This window comes from Lygodium microphyllum, chromosome 14 (genome assembly GCF_053477565.2).
Source record: "Lygodium microphyllum isolate KBCC chromosome 14, Lygodium_microphyllum_v1.1.10, whole genome shotgun sequence".
Taxonomy (NCBI): Eukaryota; Viridiplantae; Streptophyta; class Polypodiopsida; order Schizaeales; family Lygodiaceae; genus Lygodium; species Lygodium microphyllum.
In genome coordinates, this window is record NC_141148.1 from 18,267,706 (window position 1) to 18,288,718 (window position 21,013).

Here is a 21,013-nt window from a genome sequence, read left to right on the forward strand (position 1 = left end):
TTTCAAAAGTAACTGGTCCAATTCACATGGCACCAAAACTCAATCCTTTATTTAGAATAGGATCTCCCAACATGCCCAGATGTTGGGGGCCACGGAGGTCTTCAACTCCATTCTAGACCTAGCAAGGGGTGTCCAGAGCTCCAACTGACCCGCAAGCTGTCTAGGAGCGAAACATCATACCCGTGGTTGGCCTTTTCACCACTCGACCTTCGGCCCATGAATCGAGCAGTGCCCTCTCGGGTTACTACGCGGTGCGACCATGGAGGTGATCCACCTGTACAATATATCCTTCCTTAATTAAATCCTTTAAGAATCAAGCACAAACAAGGCATTCAGCCTAATATCATTTTGCAAGAAAACATTCCTTTAATCCCATGGCGACTTGTCATCATAGACCCTTGCCATGCATTTACCATAAATCACAAGCACTTGGAATAATCATCCAAACAACAACCAACAACCAGTTGAATGTAAAAGCATTTAGGATATTGCTTGATCAACCAACAAAACCAATTGCATTCTTTCCAAAACAATGTAAGAGTAGATGAAATAATATTTCCCATTGCATAATTGCTCTTCCCCTTGGGATCTAAGAGAAATATTATGCAAAAATGTTCTTAACACTTCCTTCCTTCGGCTAGGGTATATGCTAAGGGTTCAAACACTATGAATGATGTAAGTTCTATAGGTCACTTACCTTGATTGATAACCCAACCCTGAGTTTGGATTAGCAAAAGTCATCGTTATCCAACGGATCTCAAGATATCTTAGTTTTAACCCTTATGATTAATTTCTTGTACTAGCTCTTAGTCAAGTCATGAGGCAAATAGAAATTTATCCTCATATATCAAACAGGTTATAGGCATAACATATAAATACTTGATAAGATAAGTACGAGATGATCTCAAGTAATTCGACTCCAATAGGCCTCGCATTGACCTAGAATCTAGTTTTTCTTAATATTTGGCCTGTTAGGCTAAGTACTTTTGAAGTATCTAAACTTTAAACTAGTACTTCTCCATTCATGATTCTTAATGTCATATTCTTTTAGCAATTATGCTAGTTATAACCCTTGACTATACTTTAATCTAGCACTTGTATGCCCAATCCTTTAATGTCGTTCTTTTGACGACTATGCCATTCACAACGCTTGACTGATTCTTCCTTGTAATTGCTCTACTAGCAAATAAGTCATATGTAACTAGGTGCAATTATCTTCCCTTGATATATGCACTTCACAAACTCCATCTTCCGAGTAAGCGAGGTGAAATTTATCATTTTCCATGACCTATTCTCATGCAATAGTATGGGGCCTAACGTATCTCATATGAGAACCAAAGCAAGCATCTATGAATTTGAAAATACATTACTTACGACCGGAACCGCAGTTGGATTGACGGTGATGCCTTTGCCCGAAGCCTTGTTGCTGGTTGCAGGATTGTCATCCGCACGCGACATTCTTCGCTTGGAGGCCATCGTCCGCAGGTAGACTCAAGAGATTTAAGAAGGTAGAATAGATTCAAGATGGGAGAGCGTAAGAGAAGATGGTTAAGTCAAGGATCGAGATAGAAGGAATTGAGCTAATTCTCTTCCTTACAGCCTCTCGAGGTGACTCTTCTCTCTCTCTCTCTCTCTCTCTCTCTCTCTCTCTCTCTCTCAAGCTCTCTTTCAAGCTCTTCCTCACAATCTCTTGGAGGAGTATCCTCCTCTCTACCTCTCTCTCGCAGCCTCTCGGGGTCTCCTTATGCTTCCATATGCCTCTCCCATGCCTCATATTTATAGTGAATTAGAGAAGAGGGCTTGTGGTTGAGAAGTGGAGCTCTTTGTGGAGGGGGATCTTGGAAAGATCAGTGATCTGATGCTCAGATCATAAATCTGATGGTTCCATTGGCTTAGAAAGGGGGGTAAAACTCCAAGACACTTGTTAGAAAACTCTTAGTTCACTCCTTCTTCTTTTCTCTGTTCAAAGTGCTATCCACTGCCTGTAAACTGCGATCGCGGCGTGCGCGATTTCGCCAGTCACTTTTCTTTATTTTTCTTTTTATTAAATCTTCAAACTAACTAAAATATCACTTGTATTTTCTTTTAAATGACATCTAGTTCCATATCATTTTTTTAAGATAATATCTAAAATATACTAGCTTTGCCCAAAATCTAATGTTTTTGGACCTTCCAAACTATACACGTGAACTTTAGTGATTAATATAATTCATAAGTCTCGTTCACGTTGTAATTTACGTGAAGGGTAGCTACGGTCTTTGCCAATTCGAGAAAAATATTGAATTTACGACTCTTGATTTTTCTAAATAAAATATTTAAATTTAAATAAAAATTATCAATAATTAATGTTAGTTAGTTTTTACCTTAGTTAGTCTTTAGTTAGTAATCTTACTAACTTATTAATTGACTAACTAACTTATGAACCAACCAACTAACTTTTATTATGCGGAGATATTACAGTTACACTACCTAAATCATGGGATACATTTTGTACTACTATCTATGTAAATATGCCTTCTAATGGGCTAGAGTCACAAGGTGTAGAGGGTGCACTCTTGAATGAAGAGGTAGGTTAATAGAAATAATATCAATGCTTCCTGCACCTCTCATGCTTTGATCATTCGAGACAATAATGGTACATAAGTCCTAATTGACTTGTCATTATTATTGGAAAAGCAAGGAATATTCAGTCACAATGCCATAAAATGCGTGAGGACAAGCAGAAGGAAAAGGGCAAGGGTAAAATACATGATAAAAATGATGATTATAACATTGTCCCTAGTAAGTCATGCATTAAGATTAAAGAGATTAATATCGTGCAGACTAATTCTAATTTTATACTTGCAGCTTCTTCTCCTAATACTTCATAGCTGACTAAGGCTTTGTTAAGGTAGACTTAGTGTTGGCCGATAGATTTGAGAGCTTCCTTTTATGTGACCCTCATAGAGAGTGGCTCCACTCCTATCATAGTTTGACTGGATCTATCTATTTGGGTAATTACCTAGCACTATAAATAGTTGGTATTGGTTATGTCTAGTTGCAATTTGGTTTGGGTTTCATGTTTACTTTTCATTATGTACATCATGTACTGGGTCTCACAAAAAGCCTTATCTTTGTTGGCACTTTGGATGATGCATGTTATATAGTTTCTTTGGTGATTTCCTACCCGTGGGAATCTTGTTAATGCATGTGGTACTAAGTCCAATATTCTCTATCCCTTGCTTGTATCTGGGTTAGTTGACTATGTTTTGGCAGTGGATGCAGTTCCACAAGTATATCTTTGGTATCGTTGCCTTGATCATATGTCCTTGAAAGGAATGAAAATGCTTACCCGTTTGCAGTATCTTCCACCCCTTGACTATAAGTGCTTTGAGTCTTGTGATCATTGTTTATATGGCATGCAAACATGTAATATGCACAAAAAGTGTGGTATGGCATGCATGGGTGAGCCATTGGCTCTTGTTCACTCGGATGTATGTGGTCCCATGTCTTGCAAGTTGTTAGGTGGCACAATGTATTTCGTTATCTTCATTAATGACTATATGCATAAGGTGTAGACATATCATATTAAGCAAAAATCAGAAGTATTGGCTACATTTCAACATTGGCTTGCTTTGGTTGAGAACCAATATGCGTATAGATTGAAATGCCTAAATTTAGATAATGGGGGTGAGTGTATCTCTAAAGCCTTTAAGTAGTTTTGGTAATGAGAGGAGTATTAAGCGTCAGTTGACCACCTTGTACACCCCATCCCAAAATGGTATGGCTAAGCACATGAATAAGACAATTTGGGAGCGAGTTAGTAGTATGCTTAGCTAGGCAGGCTTACCACATCACTTTTGGGTTGAGGCAATTACTACTACTGTGTACACTTGATAAATCAATCTCCATGTACTTCTCTTGACTATTAGGTTGTAGAGGAGGTATGATCTAGAAAACCTCCCTCATATGCTCATCCGGGTGTCTTTAGTTGTGAGGCTTTCTACCATGTCTCTAAGGACAAGCACAATAAATTGGATCCTAAGTCTAGGAAATGCATCTTTCTTGGTTACGAACAAGCTCAGAAGGCTATCCGTAGCCATGATAGTGTTTTCCATGAGGAGAAAATGCATAGGGAACATGAGCATGTCATTGAGGTACGTACACAAGATAATATTTTAAGATCCTCTTGCTTCTGTACAACTAGCTAGATAGCCTACAATTAGTGGCTAATGCTCTAGTGGCCAAATCTCTAATGCTCCACAATATGTCTAGGCCCCCTAGTCTATTTTGAGGCAATCTACTAGGGATAGATGATAGCCTCCGAAGTTTGAGCCTTTTATGGATTATGTTATGGTGATAGAAGTTAGTGAGCCTCTTACTTATGATGAGGCCATCAATAGAGGTGATAGTCACTCTAGGGAGAGGGCCATGCAGTCAGAGTATAACTCACTACAAAAAGATCATACATGGGATTTGGTTCCTTTCCCTAGTAAAAAGTGTGCTTTGCCATGCAAGTGGGCATACAAGTTGAAAAGTACCCTTGGACACCCCAAGCCAACATATAAGGCTAGATTGGTTGTGCTAAGAGTTTCAAGTAGAAGCATCATGAGGACTTTGATGAAGTATTTTTTCATGTTGTGAAGATAACTACGTTACGTTTGGTATTCTCTTTGGTTGCTCAACTTGCAAATAGATGTTAAGATGAATTTTCTTCATAGAGACTTGCATGATGATATTTACATGGATTAGCCTAAGGGCTTTTCAAAACCTGGGAGGAATCACCTAGTGTGCAGATTGAGGAAGAGCCTTTATGGCTTAAGCAGGCACCAAGGGAATGGTACCATAATTTTGATGCTTTCATGCATTCACAGGGATATTCCAACAGTGATATGGATCTAGGTTTATACATGAAGAAGGCTTGCAATGGCAACCTTATGTTTTCTATCCTCTATGTGGATGATATATTGATTGTTGGGAGTGCTCATGATGAGCTGGATGCCTTGAAAGGTCAGCTAAAGAAGAACTTTGATCCGTTATGTGGATGATATGTTGATTGCTGGGAGTACTCATGATGAGTTGGGTGGCTTAAAAGGTATACTCAAGAAGAACTTTGAGATAGAGGACATGGGACAAGCCTCACATATTCTTAGAATGCACATTATATGAGATTTCACTAAGGGGTCCTTTACTTATCATAGGAGTATATCCAGAAGGTCCTTGAGTTGTTTCATCTATAGGATGTTAAGCCTATTGACTATTCTTTACCTTCTCATGTGAAGGTTAGTCAGGTCGATTATCTGTAGTCTACTTAGCAGAAGGCCAAGATAGACAAGATCCCTTATGCATCATCAGTGAACAATTTTATGTATGCCATGATAGCGGCTCGCCCTAACATAGCATTTGCAGTGGGAGTTGTAGCATGTTATGTGGCTACACCTAGGTGATGGCATTGGGATGCGATCAAGGATATACTGAGGTACATGAAGGGCACAACAATTATGTGTATTTGTTATGAGATGAGTTGTAGGATACACTGACTTTGATTATGTAGGACATGCAAACAATATAAAGTCCACCTCTGTCTAATTCTTCATATTTGCTAGAGGTGTTGTTTCTTGGATGTCCAAGGTGCAGAAATGCATGGTGCTCTCTCCTATCGAGACATCATATGTTGTAGCCACTAAGGCTTGCAAAAAGGCTCTCTCTGGCTAGGCTGTTTAGCGATAGACCTTACCATTACTGATGTGGTTCCTATATTGCATTTGGAATCTATAAGTGCTATTCAATTGGCCAAGAATCCATTCTTCCATGCAAAGATGAAGCACATTGAGATGTGTTACCACTTTATTTGAGAGGTCATTGGGGACAAGTCTATTGAGCTTGTCAAGATCTCAACCTACCAAAATCTTGTAGATCTACTTACATTTAAAGTCTCTTAGCAAAGCGCTTTGCCTTCCTTAGGAAGTTTATGGGCGTTGGATGAGATGATGTCTTTCCTTATCCTTTTATACTTATGTACATTTGCATTGTCACCTTTTTTTCTTGTTCTCTCCTCACTAGGGGCACATTCGCCTTTAAGTGAGAGGTTGTTGGAGGTAAAGGCACTTGTGCCTAGCAGCCCATGAATAAGTTACACTAATAGTACCCACACCATGTAGTATTAGTTACCCGCACACCTGTACACGACAAGTGGGGAGCGCCCATCACTATCACTTTATTCTTTATTCTTTCAGAGACATTTGAATAAAGGGAAGGCTAGTCACACATAGTGATTGTTGAAGTTCCCACATCTTGTGTGTGTCTCTGTCTCTCTTGCTCTTGCTCCTTCCACCATAGCTCTTGCTTCTACTCTGTGCTTCCACTTCAGGGCTCATTCCCTTCAATTTTGTTGCATGTGAAGCAGTATGGTGGTTGAGGAAGATCCTATGGCACATGGAGTACAAGATTAAAAGTCAATTATAACCAAAGCTACATAACCATTGCCGAAAAACTAATATTTCAGAAATGCACCAAACATATAGAGATTCAATATCATTGTGTGCATGATTTAATCAAGGATAGGATAGTAGAGTTGCTCAACTACCCAGCAAAGGAAAATGAAGTAAACATCTTCGCAAGATGCTTATCAAGGATAGGATAGTAAAGTTGGTGGTCAACTACCCAATAAAGGAGTAAACATCTTCTCAAGGCACTTATGAAAGATATTATTCATCTTCAAAGACTCGACATTAGGTTGTATCAGATGTGACCTATGTGACCAAATGGCAAAAAGGTGACCTTTGTGGGTCTAGCCTTTAAGTTAGATGGAGTAGTTAAGTCGATATAGCAACTTGACACACTACATTGGGTTGTGGGGCATGGGAATTATCAGTGGCAGCCCCTAACCAGGGGGTCAGAGGGAGGTCAACAACCCCCTTGGCAAGCACTTGAGAGCAGCACCCTTGATCAAAGATAAAGAGAATACTCCTTAGAATATTTATTGGTTAACTAGTGAAGGCTAATTGATATGTTAGTTAGACTAACCCACTTACCTTTGTGGGTGATCCACTTACCATGATGATCTATCATTCATATTGTCAAAGTTCTTCTAGCTAGCCTTAAGCTCTTTACCTAAGATCTATCTAGATCACTATCTAAGCTTCACAATGGAAGTGCACAAGTGGACAAAGAGATTATTTTATCAATTTTATTTGCAACTTTAAAAATATCTATTATTTACTAATTTTTTCTATACTCTTTATTTCTTGGTCAGATTTGGCTTGCTGCTCCACGTAATTTTTTGCACATCCCTTACTATCTACTATTATGCAATGTGCTCGAATAAGCACTCATTGTATAAAGGTTTATTCAAACTTATGGAGTGTTGGGGTAAAGGCACATATGCGTAGCTGCCCATGTATTACTATACTCACAATATCTGCACAAATGTATATTGCATGTGGTGGGCACCCATCACTATCACTTCATTCTTTATTCTTTCAATGACATTTGAGAAAAGGGAAGGCCGGTCACACATTGTGACTCCTTTCAACTAGTATCAAAGCCAACCATTTGAGGAGCTTCTTCATCCTTTGCTTCAGCTCATATTCAAAGCTTCAACTCAAGATTTCATGGTAGCCATTGTTTCTTTCTCTCGAGATATGCATCGAGTCTTTCCTTCTCCCGACTAGTTCCAACTTGCTTCATGCTTATTAAGGAGCTTCGCAAGGCTTAGTTGAGCCTTGTCGAGTGCTTATTGAGTTAAGAAGCAACCACTTTATCCATTTTGAGTGGATACAGAGCATGTTGTAGAAGTTATGGATAACTATGGTAGCTTTGCAATAGTGTCGTATTTTGGCCATAGCTTTTACATACTGTGTCGGATTTAGACATTCTATAGATAGAAATGAAGAGAGCAATAAGAGCTTCAAATTTAGGTACTCACACACTTGATTCTATGCAATTTCCTATTTTATGTTTCACATAGAATATAATTGTTTTGGTTTAGATAGCAAACAATAAATTTCATAATGCATGTTTAATGCTTCATGGATGCTATTTTGGTGCTTGGATAGTATGGTTATGCTTTTGGGATGATTTGAGCACACATTTGGCTCAATTTTCTCAAAGATTTAATTGATGTTATAACAAGTCTAAATGTCAATTATCTAGGATAAGCATATATCTCTTGTCACTTGATACTTCCGAGGCTTGGTATCAATGCCCAAATGATACTTGGGGATGCTTGACACATATGTTAGAATGATTTTTGGCTTCAATTTGAGCTTGCATTCACTCAATTTTGATTGTCATATTCCTATTGTTCATAGTGGACAACAAGCAATTGTCTAATAAAGATTATGCTCATCATGGTTTGAAGCTACTTGGGTACCACATATTGGATGTATCGATACTTTGGTTGTCATGTATGTCTATGGACATGTTTATGGCATGCTTCTACGATGAGATTGAAGCTTGGATGCTTTAACATTGGTTTTCATTCCTATCCTTGGATGCTACTTGGATGCTACAGTCATAATCTTGCAGACTACTTAGATTCAATGCTTTCGAATGTATGATCTATGGATCTTGGATACTTGGATGTCATTCACATTATGTTTTGAGCTTTTCTTGCTCATCTAGCATTTGACTTTTACTTCAGTGGGAGCTACTCGACTTTATGTACTAAGCCATATTGCCACTTGGATATACTACACAGCATTTGGTTTATGTAGTTGAGCTTGAGCTTATCACAATGAGACAGTGGGACTCATTGTGACATATATATGCTCTTGGATGTAGTTATCCTATCGTGGGGCTCATTTGATCTCTTGGGTTGGACCTGGTACTTGTGTTTGTCAGGGTGTTGTCAATGGTATTTATATGCTTCTAGGTTATATATTAAGCTTTTACTCAATGGATTATGCATTGGGTAGTTCTCTTCATTTCCCCTTGAGTCCTATCTTGTCCATGATGTCTATGCCTATTGCATGTATGGTTACTAATACATTGCAGTTGTGACAGTCTTCAATGCCGGTTGTTCCCGGCTTCTTCCTTCTTAGTTGCTCACAGTTGGTTGTTGGCATATTGCTACAGTCTATTACAATAGCCTTTCATTTCAATTTTATGGATTTTATTTTAGGGTAGTCACCTGGACTTGACAATCTTTTGCTTACAGATTGTGGACAACTCATTACTTTGGCAGTATCTCCTATTTCTTGCTTGATTTAGTAGTTGTTTTGGAGCTAATTTGAAAAGTATTATAGCATTCCATCTTGCCCTTCTTTGTACTTTCTTGGTCTCATTATGGCTACTAATTCTCACGATAGTGCTATCTTCAAATATTGAGAAACTAGACGGGACCAATTATAACTATTCGAAGATCTAGATATTGCAAGTTTAGTGCAAAAATTGTAGGATAGTCCACTAAAAAAGGGGGGTGCCAAACCTGAAAATATTGCAGCTAAGGTTTGGGATGAACTAAATGAGCTAGCAAGTCCACAATCATTTTATCGCTCTCTAAACAAGTTCACTACAATGTTGTAACTAGAAGTCAAACTACATATAAGTTTTAGACATAGATTAAGAATCTTTGTGACAAGCAGAGTCTTGCATCTCAAATGTATTAGCTGAAATAGTTGATGGATCTTCACATGAAGAAAGGGACTTCTATGTCTGCACACTTGAATGAGTTTCACTCCATCATCAACCATTTAGCTTCGTAAGAGATTGACTTCAAGGATACTTTGCATCCTTTATTTCTACTTGGTACTCTACCTGAGTCGTGGGACACTTTTCATACGGCTCTCTATGCTATGGATGGGCTAAAATTGCGGGATGTTGAGAGTACCCTCTTGACAGAAGAGGTGAGCAGAAAGAATACAGATGCTTCCCATACGTCACATGCATTGATTGTGAGAGGCTAGTAGGATGGAAATGGTCACGGTAGAGACTCTGAAAGGTCTCACTTTAGGACATGTGGACAGTCTCGCAATAAGTCCCATGGCCGTAAGTCCATTCTTACTTGTCATTATTGTAGGAAAGTAGGTCATATTCGACCACAGTGTCATGAAATGCCCTAAGACAAGTGCATGGAAAAGGAAAAGGGTAAAGTGTAGGACAAGAATGATGATTGCATCATTGTGCCTAGCAAGTCTAGTGTCAAGATTGAGGAGATTAATGTGATGCAGCCTAATGTATCTGATAATATGTCCACCCCTTGGATGAAGCAGGTTATGTTCTCTCTTTTGGTAATTCCTCATGAAATATTTTTCTTGGGAATCTTGTTATTACACGTGGTGCTAAGTCTAGAACACTCTGTCCTTTTCTTGTATCTAGGCCAATTGACCATGTTTTGGTTGTAGCTACAATTCCACACATATCTATTTGGCATCGTCATCTTGGGCATGTCTTTGAAAGGAATGAAAATGCTTACCAGTTTGCAGTATCTTCTGCCCCTAAACTATAAGTGTTTTGAGTCTTGTGATCATCATTTATATAGCGAGTAGATTCATAGTCTGCATAAGAAGCCTAGCATGAAGCACATGGGTGAGCCTTTGGCTCTTGTTCTTTCGGATATATGTGGTCCCATGCCCTAGCAGCCCGCTAAGTGGCATGAAGTACTTTGTCACATTCATTTATGATTACTCACATAAGGTCTAAGCTTTCCTTATTAAGCAAAAATCGGATGTCTTGTTTGTCTTTCAGTGTTGGCTTGCTCTTATTGAGAACCAGTTTAGGTATAAGTTGAAATGCCTAAGGTCGGATAATGGGGGTGAGTATGTCTCAAAATATTTTGAGCAATTTTGTGATGAGTCGGGTATTAAGTGTTAATTGATCACCCCCTACACCCCTCCTCTAAATGGTGTTACTGAATACATGAACAAGATGATTCAGAAGAGAGTCCGCAGTATGATTAGCTAGATAGGCTTACCTTAGTACTTTTAGGCTAAGGCAATTACTACTGTCATACACTTGATTAACAAGTCTTCTTGCACTGCTATTGATTGCTAAGTTGTAGAAAATGTATGTATTAGAAAACCTCCATCATATGCTCATTTGTGTGTCTTTGGTTGTGAGTCATTTTGCCATGTTCCCAAGGACAAGCGTGATAAGCTAGATCCTTCTTGGATGTAGGTGAGATGGGATATCACCTATAGGATCCACATGCTCACAACGTTATTAGCATCCATGATTTCATTTTCCATAAGAAAAGTATGCATAAGTAGCTTGAGCATGTGGTTGAGGTACGTAGGATGATCTTTTAGGAGGAGCATCCTGCTCTCGTATAGCCACCTAGACAACCTGCAACAATTGATGCTCCAATGGACCAAGCCCCACCTATTATATAATATCATCTTACTTTGAGACACTCTACTAGAGCTAGATATCAACTTGAGCATTTTATGCCCTCCATGGGTTATGTTATGGTGATAGATGTAAGTGATTGTCTCTCTTATGATGAGGCCATACACAGAGATGATAGTCACTCATGGAACAGGGCTATGTAGTCAAAGTTTGACTCCTTACAGACTAAACATACGTGGGATTTGGTTCATTTGCCTAGTAGCAAGAAGGCATTGCCATGCAAGTAGGTATACAAGTTAAAAAGTATCCTTGGATGCCCCAAGTCCGCTTATAAGGCCAGATTGGTAGGTAAGGGTTTCAAGCAAGAATATGGTGTTGACTTCAATGAAGTATTTTCCCATGTGGTCAAAATGATGTTGGTACTAGTATTGGTTGGCTCAGCATCTAGATCTAGATCTTTACTAGATAGATGTAAAGACGGCTTTTTTACATGGAGACTTGCATGATGAGATCTATATGCAATAGCCTAAGGGCTTTGAAGAAAAAGTCAAGGAACACCTAGTATGCAAGTTCAGAAAGAGCCTTTATGGCCTTAAGCAAGCACCTAGGGAATGGTAAGGAACACCTAGTGTACAAGGACTTTAAAGAAGAAGGCAAGGAATACCTAGTGTGCAAGTTGAGAAAGAGCCTTTATGGCCTTAAGAAAGCACCTAGGAAATGGTACCACAAGTTTAATGCTTTTATGCACACAGGGATATAGTTGTAGTGCTATGGATCCGTGTTTATACACGAAGAAGACTCATGATGGCAACCTTATAATTTTGGAACTTTGTGTGGATGATATAATTATTGATAGGAGAGCTCATGATGAGCTAGATGCCTTGAAAATTCAACTCAAGAAAAGTTTTGAGATAAAGAACACGGGACAAGCCTCCCATATTCTTGAGATACGCATCATATGCAATTGATCTAGGGGGCTCCTTTATCTATCAGAGGAGTACATCCAAAAAGTCCTCAAGCAGTTTCATATGCAAGATGGTAAGCCTATTGGTTTTCCTCTACCTTCTCATGTGAAGGTTGGTCATACTAATTTTCCATAGCTAATGAGCAGAAGACCCGAGATGGCCAAGATCCCTTCCACATCCATCGTGGACAATTTTATGTATACCATGATCTCTTGACATAGCATTTGTAGTGGGAGTTATGACATGCTATATGGCTACACTTGGCAAATGGCATTGGGATGCCATCAAAGGTATCATGAGGTACTTGAAGGGGATAGTAACTATATGCATATGTTATGGTGGTTAGGATACATGAGTCATGGGATACCCTAACTCTGATTATGCATGACATGGAGACAATAGGAAGTTCACCTCTAGCTATGTCTTCACCTTTGCTAGAGGTGCTATTTCTTGGATCTTTGCCCGGCCCTCTTTACTACCAAGACACAGTATGTTGCAATCACTGAGGCTTACAAGAAGGCTCTCTAGTTAGACCAAACCTTGATATTACTAATGTGGTCCCCACAGTGTATTTGGATTCTACGAGTGCTATTCAATTAACTAAGAATTTGGTCTTGCATGCAAAGACGAAACACATTGAGTGTGTTACCACTTCATTAGAGAGGTTGTTGAGAACAAGTTTTTTGACCTTGTCAAGATCTCAACTTACCAAAATCCTACAAATCTACCTGCGAAAAGTCTCTCGGCAAAGCATTTTGTCTTTCTTAGAAAGTTGATGGGCGTTGGATGAGATGGCATCTTTCCTTATTCTATTGTACTTATATGCATTTATACTTTGTCAATTTTTTCTGGTTCTCTCCTCACTAGGGACACATTCACCTTTAAGTGGGATATAGTTAGGAATAAAGGCACTTATGCCTAAAAGAAAAGACTGATCACACATTGTGGCTATTGGAATTCCCACATCTCTCTCTCTCTCTCTCAATCCTTCCACCATAGCTCTTACTTTTACTCGCAAGCTTCCACTTTGGCTCAATCCCTTCATGTGTGCTACTCTGCTACTCCAAAGACTAGGATTTGTACTTATGACGAGCTTTGTTGGACTTATAGAACACTCAAAAGAGTAGTATGAGATTTCCCTTTTTCATTTGTTTTATTCTTATAACAAATGGAGGTCCCTACAAAGTAATCCCTACTCCATTGCTCACAAATCATGCTTTCATTGGGTTGTAATTAAAGAGGTTGTGATAAGATGCCTTGGTTTTGATGGGTTTTCACTATGATTAAGAGACTACTCATGTGTGATCCTCCTAACTCCACAACAATTTGAACATCACAATGCTAATGCCACCTCCCAAAAAAATACTAACATGTTGTAGTTATGTACAATGGGCAAACCAAGGACAAATATAGTCTATTGCTAGACAGAAACGTGTACATTTCATGGGGTTATCAAGCTTTCGCCTTCCATTATCTATTACCCCCCCCCCCCCCCCCCAACATCACCAAAATAAAATTCTGGCTAAAAGGTTTTACACTGTCAATAGCTTTAGCATCAATGTGAGCCTTGCTACTCTAAATCCTAGCCCTACAACTCCATGCATGTACGCCCATTCTTTATTGAGTGAAAATTAGCCATCCTTTGCATTTCTTAAACAGAACTTAGAATGCTCTGATGGATCCATTCTACTACCCTCATAAAGTCAATGCATAGAAACGGAGGGATCTCGTATGCCAATGGACCTAAAGAAGCTATGATTTTTGTCTACTTCACCCCATGGTGCTTTGTATCTTCTCTAAGAAATCGTTGAGATACCTAAATTTACCATGAAGAAAGATTGTCCAAGGGTTCAAGACTCTTTCTTTGTGCTAAGTTGTTGAGCTCTACACAACTACTAATTCAAATCTTCATTAAAATATATTACTATCATGGTCCCATAAAATCTCAAATCCATGGGATCACCGTATTTGTACACTCCATTTGTGGAAAAAGCCAAGTACTAGTGCCATGTATATTCCGCGTGTTGAAAAAGACAAATACTAACTCAAAGGCATGTAGGACAAAGAGGCCCATATCATTCCACCTTAAGAGTGCCATTAGAAAAAGAAAAAACCCATGCCAGAGTGCCATTATTTAAAAAAATCAATTATTAAAGTTATTAAATACCTCATGACCCAAAGGTTACCTAGCGTTTATGCTTTCTAAAATCCTATATGACAACTTTGCCACCTCGAGAAAACGGACATTTCTCCTCCTTTCTAGGTACCTTCATCTTGGCAATTTCACCTAGCCATGCTTTGAGCTACACTACTATAAGATCATAAAAAATCCATTATTAAAAGAGAAGAAATGCAATGATATATTAAGTTCTGCAAAAGACCAAAATGACCTATGCAACCATTAGTTACAATCCTCTATAATGCTACAACTACCTAAAAAAGAACAATAAATGTAAATGAACAATAGAAGAAAGCTATAAGCTATAAGCTAATAATAAAAGGAGAAGCTCTAGTTGATGCAATACATAGTGATAAAACCCAAAATACAATAGCCAAGAATAGGAGTATAATGGTGGTACATAGAGCCTAGCTCTAACCCAAGCAACGATCTCCTATAACTGCATACGCATGTGCCACCGACATCTATGTTTGTCCAAAAAGCTTAGTTTATTATGTAACCACCCTCACAAGATTAATACAATCGCATATTGGTTTATTCACATTGTTTTGCCATCATGTATGTCAAACGACTAGCACTAGTGAAGGACAACACTAACAAGATACAGCAACTTCACATTGAGATTTTTTCTCGTGTGAATGATATCCTAGCAAATAATGTATCTTCCCTACTTACCTTGTAGTTGTTAGTTTACCAAACTCGCTAAAGAGGTTTTAGGAGCAAACTGAAAATTTAAACCTGTAATAAAATATGTTGGGAAACTTTTAACACCAAGTGTCAACCTCTACATATTGACAATCACTTATATAAGGCTTGTGTAGCTCTCACTCTTTACCACAATCAGATTTCGTTTCTCTCACTTCTATATAGCTACAAGCTTTCAATCACCAAGATGAAAGCCCAAAGGCCTATTCACCACCTGTTCAAATTCAAAACCCTAGCAATAGGTGATTTTCATTGCTTCTTGATTTCCTAGATATGTCTTGAATCTTGTTGACTAACAACATTGCAGAAAAACACTAGTCTCTTTGGAAAGATGGAGAAACTGATATAAAATACAAGCACTATTAAAGAAAGTGTGATTAAATACAAGCACATGAAGCTTTACACGTTGAGGATCAGCCATGTGCAACGGACCTCCCAATAATTAGAAGGCAGCTATCGAGTGACTCCAATTTTGAAGCCATGGACTGATACCTGCCAATGACTCAAATTCCTATTTCATTTTTCTCACAAATTTTAGTGCTCAATAAATATCCCATAGATCAGAATGTTTAAAACCATTAGAAAGCCCACTGCCAGGATCTCATCTGACAGTCCAAGCTTGTTAAGCATTCACATGTCTAAGTCCTACTAAAATATCAACTTGATCAAATCTGAGAGCAAGTGCTAGCTATTATTGAAACTCAAGAATGCCAAAACTGTTAGCTGCCGTTTGTTAGAACCAGTTCAGTATTTTATCGACGAAGTCCACCCTGCATTGTGAGTGACAAGTCAACATACCCTTGTTCTAAATTATCAGATTCAATGAAAGACTATTTTCAAGAGTTCAAAAGGAGTCTGTGCTAGCAAATGTACCCAAATCCTTGTTACAAATTTGGGCATATCCCACCAGCTATCCAAAGCCAAAGATTGATAGAAGAATTTTGTAGCCCATAGCAGTTCTCATGGTGTGACTAGATTCAGGGGAGAACTCAAGCTGTTACAAAGGCTGCCACTGCCATCAAATGTGTGGCATGATTATAGTGATACAATAGGCTGAATAGGAGCTTAACTGGCATATAGCAAAATTGCTTAGATTTCCATGCTATCATTCAAAAATCTAGCAGTGCCTTGCTTAGGGAAAGTAAGAGCTAACTTTGTCAATCCACCCAATGTGCATCCACCATCTTAGCTAAGAAGGCAAATTTGTCAGTTGCCTCATCAATCTGAAAGCCACATAGTCCACTTAAGACGTAGTTTCAATGAGCATAAAAGAAGAAAGCACACACATTATTTACCATACTGTACATTAGTAACAGAAAATTATTCACAGACCAGTTTTTGGGTTGGCCTTCCTGCTCCATGACCAGCCTTTGCATCAAAACGACCTATAATCGGGTTGTTTTGAGGGCTATCCTTCAGACTAGTGCAAAGGACATGTTGTAGTGTCTGCAAAAGAGAAAACTTTTAGTGAGTTGTGCTGCCCAAACATGCAAGAATATTACATTGCAGAACCCTACAACTCGAACACACTTACAGCAAGAAGCTTAAAAGAGTGTAATGGAACAACTCTATCGTCATGATCTGCTGTAAGTAACATTGTTGCTGGATATTGAACCCTCTCATTACCACTCTGTTCCCATGGTCTCTTGACGTTATGCAGAGGAGAGTACCTGCAGGCTCAAAGCTCTATTTTAAAATACCAAGTAAAAAGGGTCTTAAAAATTTTGCATGAGTTATCTGCAAGAGTATATTTAAGCCAAGGGGCTTTACTTGATTAGCCAATTGAATTCGTCCTCTTTCTCCGAGCAACCATAATCAGTAGTCCAGGCATGCCCTGAAGGTTACCTGAATCAGTTAAGTATCTGAACTAGGCAAAATAGAGCCTCACATAGCAGGCAGTTTAACCTACTTCTGGCCATTGTGCACACCTAACAAAAAGAACATTGAAAACAGTAACCCTACATCTGGCCAGGAGATGTTACAAGTGAAAAGAAAAGAAATGTAAAGTTACCAATAGTAAACTTATGAAACCGCAACATATCCATCACTCCAACATGAGCAAGGGCACATCCGAAAAGGTCCGGTCTCTATTGACATACATTGACAATGCATGCAAAAATTTTGTTAAAACAACCTAGAAATCAAAAAAACGCAAACCTCTTGAATAAACCACTCATTAAGCTGGAAAGGCTTACCTGATTGATGCAAGCAGCTACCAGAAGGCCTCCGTTGCTGCCTCCCTCGATAGCTAGTTTCTTTGATTGAGTGTACCCTTCTTTAAGTAAGAATTCACCACATGATATAAAATCATCAAAACAGTTCTGCTTGTTGGCTAGAGAACCTGCTTTGTGCCATTCTTCACCATACTCCCCACCTCCACGAATGTTTGCAAAAGCAAGTACCCCCCCACAATGTCTAGCAAAAACTATACGTGATACACTAAATGATGGTGTTATACTGATATTGAAGCCTCCATAACCATATAATAGTGCAGGATTCTCCCCATTTAATTCAATATCCTTTTTTGAGACAATAAACATCGGTATCTTTGTCCCATCTTTACTCGGTACAAATACCTGTACAGAAAGCAGATATTATTTAACCTGGGTATGATGAGATTATAAGGTATCCATTGTGCTGGTACGTCATTTCAGAAAACAGGTTAAATATCTCAGCCTATAATATCTTTCTTAGTGAGGTCTATCCTCCCTCTCATCCATTATAATCCACAGCAGAGCATGCCTCCATCTGGAGTAGTGAAACAACTATGCTACTGTGTTCACAAATGTCTTCTGCATGACTCGGTGCATGATATCATTTCTCATTCCAGGGTGTAAGAGGACAGTGTGCCTTTTGTAAAGTGTGTTATACTTTCTTGTGTGTTAATTTGCCATGCAGGAACTGCTTTCTTGTAATGCAGAGTGTAGACTGGTAAGATGACATATGTGGGTATACTTAACACATTGATAGCCCAGCACTTGCTGCGGCAGTAAATTGGGGCAGGAACTATGACCACCCATGTATGAAAGACTGAGATATAAATCATGTGTTAGCATTACTATCTTGGATGGAAGTTAAACAGGTAATCTTGTTGATATCGAATGTATAAGGAGTGATGAATGATTTCAACATTCTTGAGTGGATATCACATTCAAATATCATTGTGATGGTTCCGACATGGTTCAGTGGAATTTTCACAGTTTCACATTCATGTGAGGGATGTGATAGCCTCCATACCTGTTTCAGCAAGAAACAGACTGAATCTGGAGGGGTTAGGAAGCTTCATTTTTGCATTTGAGAATTGCATTTGAATCTATTGATTAAACATTTTAACCTAAATGTTTGAAATTACTGAAATTATGGACTCGACATGGGTCATACAAGAGAATATCCTGGGTTAAGCTGTGAGACAATTTAGGTGTGGGAGGGAAATTTCGATTCTCAATTACATTGTGTGTTCATTTATATTAGGCTTGCCTAGGGCCAAACTCAGTAACCATAAACCTAAGAGAAAGAGAGAAGTTAGCGTAATCATGCAAAAGGTTACTAATTGAACACACAATCATAAAGAAATCATAGATGCATACAAAAGAACAATTGAAAGACAAAAAGAGAGTTCATTGGCCTCCTTGATGCTGTGAAGTTGCTCATGTAACAACAGAGGATATAACCATCAACCTCTGAGAGAGAGAGAGAGAGAGAGAGAGACAGAGAGAGAGAAGTTAGCTTAATCATGCAAAAGCTTACTAATTGAACACAAAATCATAAAGAAATCACAGAGCATACAAAGGACAATCGAAAGTCAAAAAGAGAGTTCATTGGCCTCCTTGATGCTGTGAAGTTGCTCATGTAACAACAGAGAATATAATCTATAAATGACTAGGAAAGACAATGAGATTCATTAAGGACGGGAACGTATATGTCTTCTGAAGGCTACAAAACAATGAGATTCATTAAGGACTGGAACGTTTATGTCTTCTGAAGGGAAAAACAGCAAAGAAGAAGACGAGGATTTGGCTAATAGAGCATATGACACTGGTGATGATGGGATTTCAGTTAGGCACAAAGCTATGTACGTTTCTTTTGGGTGAACAAGTAGGGACGGATTTCAAAATTAGCATAGGAATTGTGGCAAAAATAAGAGAAAGGACCTGCATCTACAGGGAAGAAAGCTTCCTGAGTTTAGGGAAAGTAAGGGTCACAAGACACACATCTAGCACACATGTTAGTGTAGCATGTGGTGGACACTTGCAAGCTCATGTCACAAGTATAGGGACACTTTTATATCTTTTAGATCTCACCCTTAAGTTATTAAATGCTAAAATAATGCTGCTGCATATTGTAGAACTTATCACAGTGCAAAGATTGATGAAAATCTTTAAGTGTCTCAAAAAATTTTGAAAATCCATTAGGCTTTATCATTTTTACACTATTTAAAATCCCTGGTGATCTCCTATACTTCTGGAATGTGCTAAAATTTAGGGATCCCCCAATATGACATCTTAAAATGAAATGTTAAGACACTCGATTTGATGCTTGAATTGAAAGTTTAGTGCAATGTAACGGACGTTAAGTATGTCGTCATATTATGATTGTATGTAGCAATTCTCTGGATCTAATCAACACTCCAATGCAGTGATCCTTTTTGTGTGCATGGTACTATTATATTCTAGTCCACAGTGTAGGCTCACCCCTGAAATGTGGCCACTCACCCAAAGCCAACCTGTAAAATGAATGGATTCCTTCCTTTCAAGTTTTGCAACTTCCTTGACTAGGAAAGCGTCTTCATATAAGTTGAGAGTTTCAAGTCTTCATGAAGTGTCTCATTTACCCACTTTGCATTTGTGGTGGATAGACCTTTGCAATTGAATCCTTGCAAAACAAAATCTGTCTAGACTCCAACACATGTTCAATTCCTTTCAATTATTATGGACCTTCAGTGAAGGGCTCTTCAGGCTCTAGTCCCATGTTAGCTTGAGCTTACAAGAAACTTCATTTGCCTTGTCAATTACTTTGAATAGTCCAAAGTTTGCATTGGACAAATTTGGAAAGAAGAAAGTTCAGCTAGAATTCTATTTCATCCTGATTTCAACTTTTGTCAAATTTCAGCAAAGATGTGTCCTCCTAAAATACCAAATGTCTTCAAGGTTTGACAGTTTGCTCCTCTTCCCACTCTTGAGCCACATTGATGGTGGCTTGGCTTTACCTTTTTTTCCCCTCAATTTAAAGAAAACTCATCAAGAGCAAAAACCTTATCTTTAGTATGGACAAGTAATCAGGAAGAGTTAGATTCATTGCTTTTGTTTGGCAGGTTGAAAAGATGTTCTGTGATTCTCAAAGCAAGCAAGTCTATTTGAGATAATCTTAGAAGAAACATTAAAGAATTTTTGAGGCAGGAAGAATCAGACAATAGAAGTAGCCCTCAGCTAAGCAAGTCCTCCATTTTCTTTGCTAAGGTCGACTAACACATTGTGATGTGATATTTGGAGGAAGGCTACTAAGAATCATGTCAGTGTTCTTCTAAACTTACAAAGATCTTCTGAAATATCATCTTAGCAATTTTGCAAGAGCTTGGCTTACTCTTGGTTGAAAAAATTTATATTGTTTGTTTTAAGATAGACGTAATTCACATCAATCAAACAAAATTGAACACAATCTCTAGCAGCTCATGATACTTGCATCTTATTACTCCTTGGACTGCATTGAGAGCAGAAGGGCTGAATCCACATTGTGATTCCATGGCATCTTAGAATCGCATTTGAACCATCTAAATTTGCAATGCAAAACCTGTCTAGGCCATTGTATCCTTGTAGGTTAAATTTCAACTTGCCAACAAAGGATACAACGATCTTTTTAATGTCACCATCATCAAGATGGACAGCTTGATGTAACTAAA

General features: G+C 38.5%; 1 protein-coding gene across 3 annotated transcripts in view; it reads right to left on the reverse strand.

Moving 5' to 3' along the window:
- Positions 1 to 15,846: 15,846 nt before the first annotated feature.
- LOC148025377 (uncharacterized) overlaps positions 15,847 to 21,013 on the reverse strand; it is a 58,717-nt gene continuing 53,550 nt past the window's right edge. For all 3 annotated transcript variants that reach the window (XM_087692467.1, XM_087692469.1, XM_087692466.1), the window contains exons 8-13: positions 17,313 to 17,693; positions 17,129 to 17,204; positions 16,888 to 16,951; positions 16,652 to 16,787; positions 16,450 to 16,563; positions 15,847 to 16,340 (exon numbers count right to left, since the gene is read on the reverse strand). In XM_087692467.1, coding sequence (XP_087548593.1) covers positions 16,275 to 16,340; positions 16,450 to 16,563; positions 16,652 to 16,787; positions 16,888 to 16,951; positions 17,129 to 17,204; positions 17,313 to 17,693 — 837 coding nt within the window. In that variant the 3' untranslated portion in view covers positions 15,847 to 16,274. The remainder of the gene's footprint in view (positions 16,341 to 16,449; positions 16,564 to 16,651; positions 16,788 to 16,887; positions 16,952 to 17,128; positions 17,205 to 17,312; positions 17,694 to 21,013) is intronic.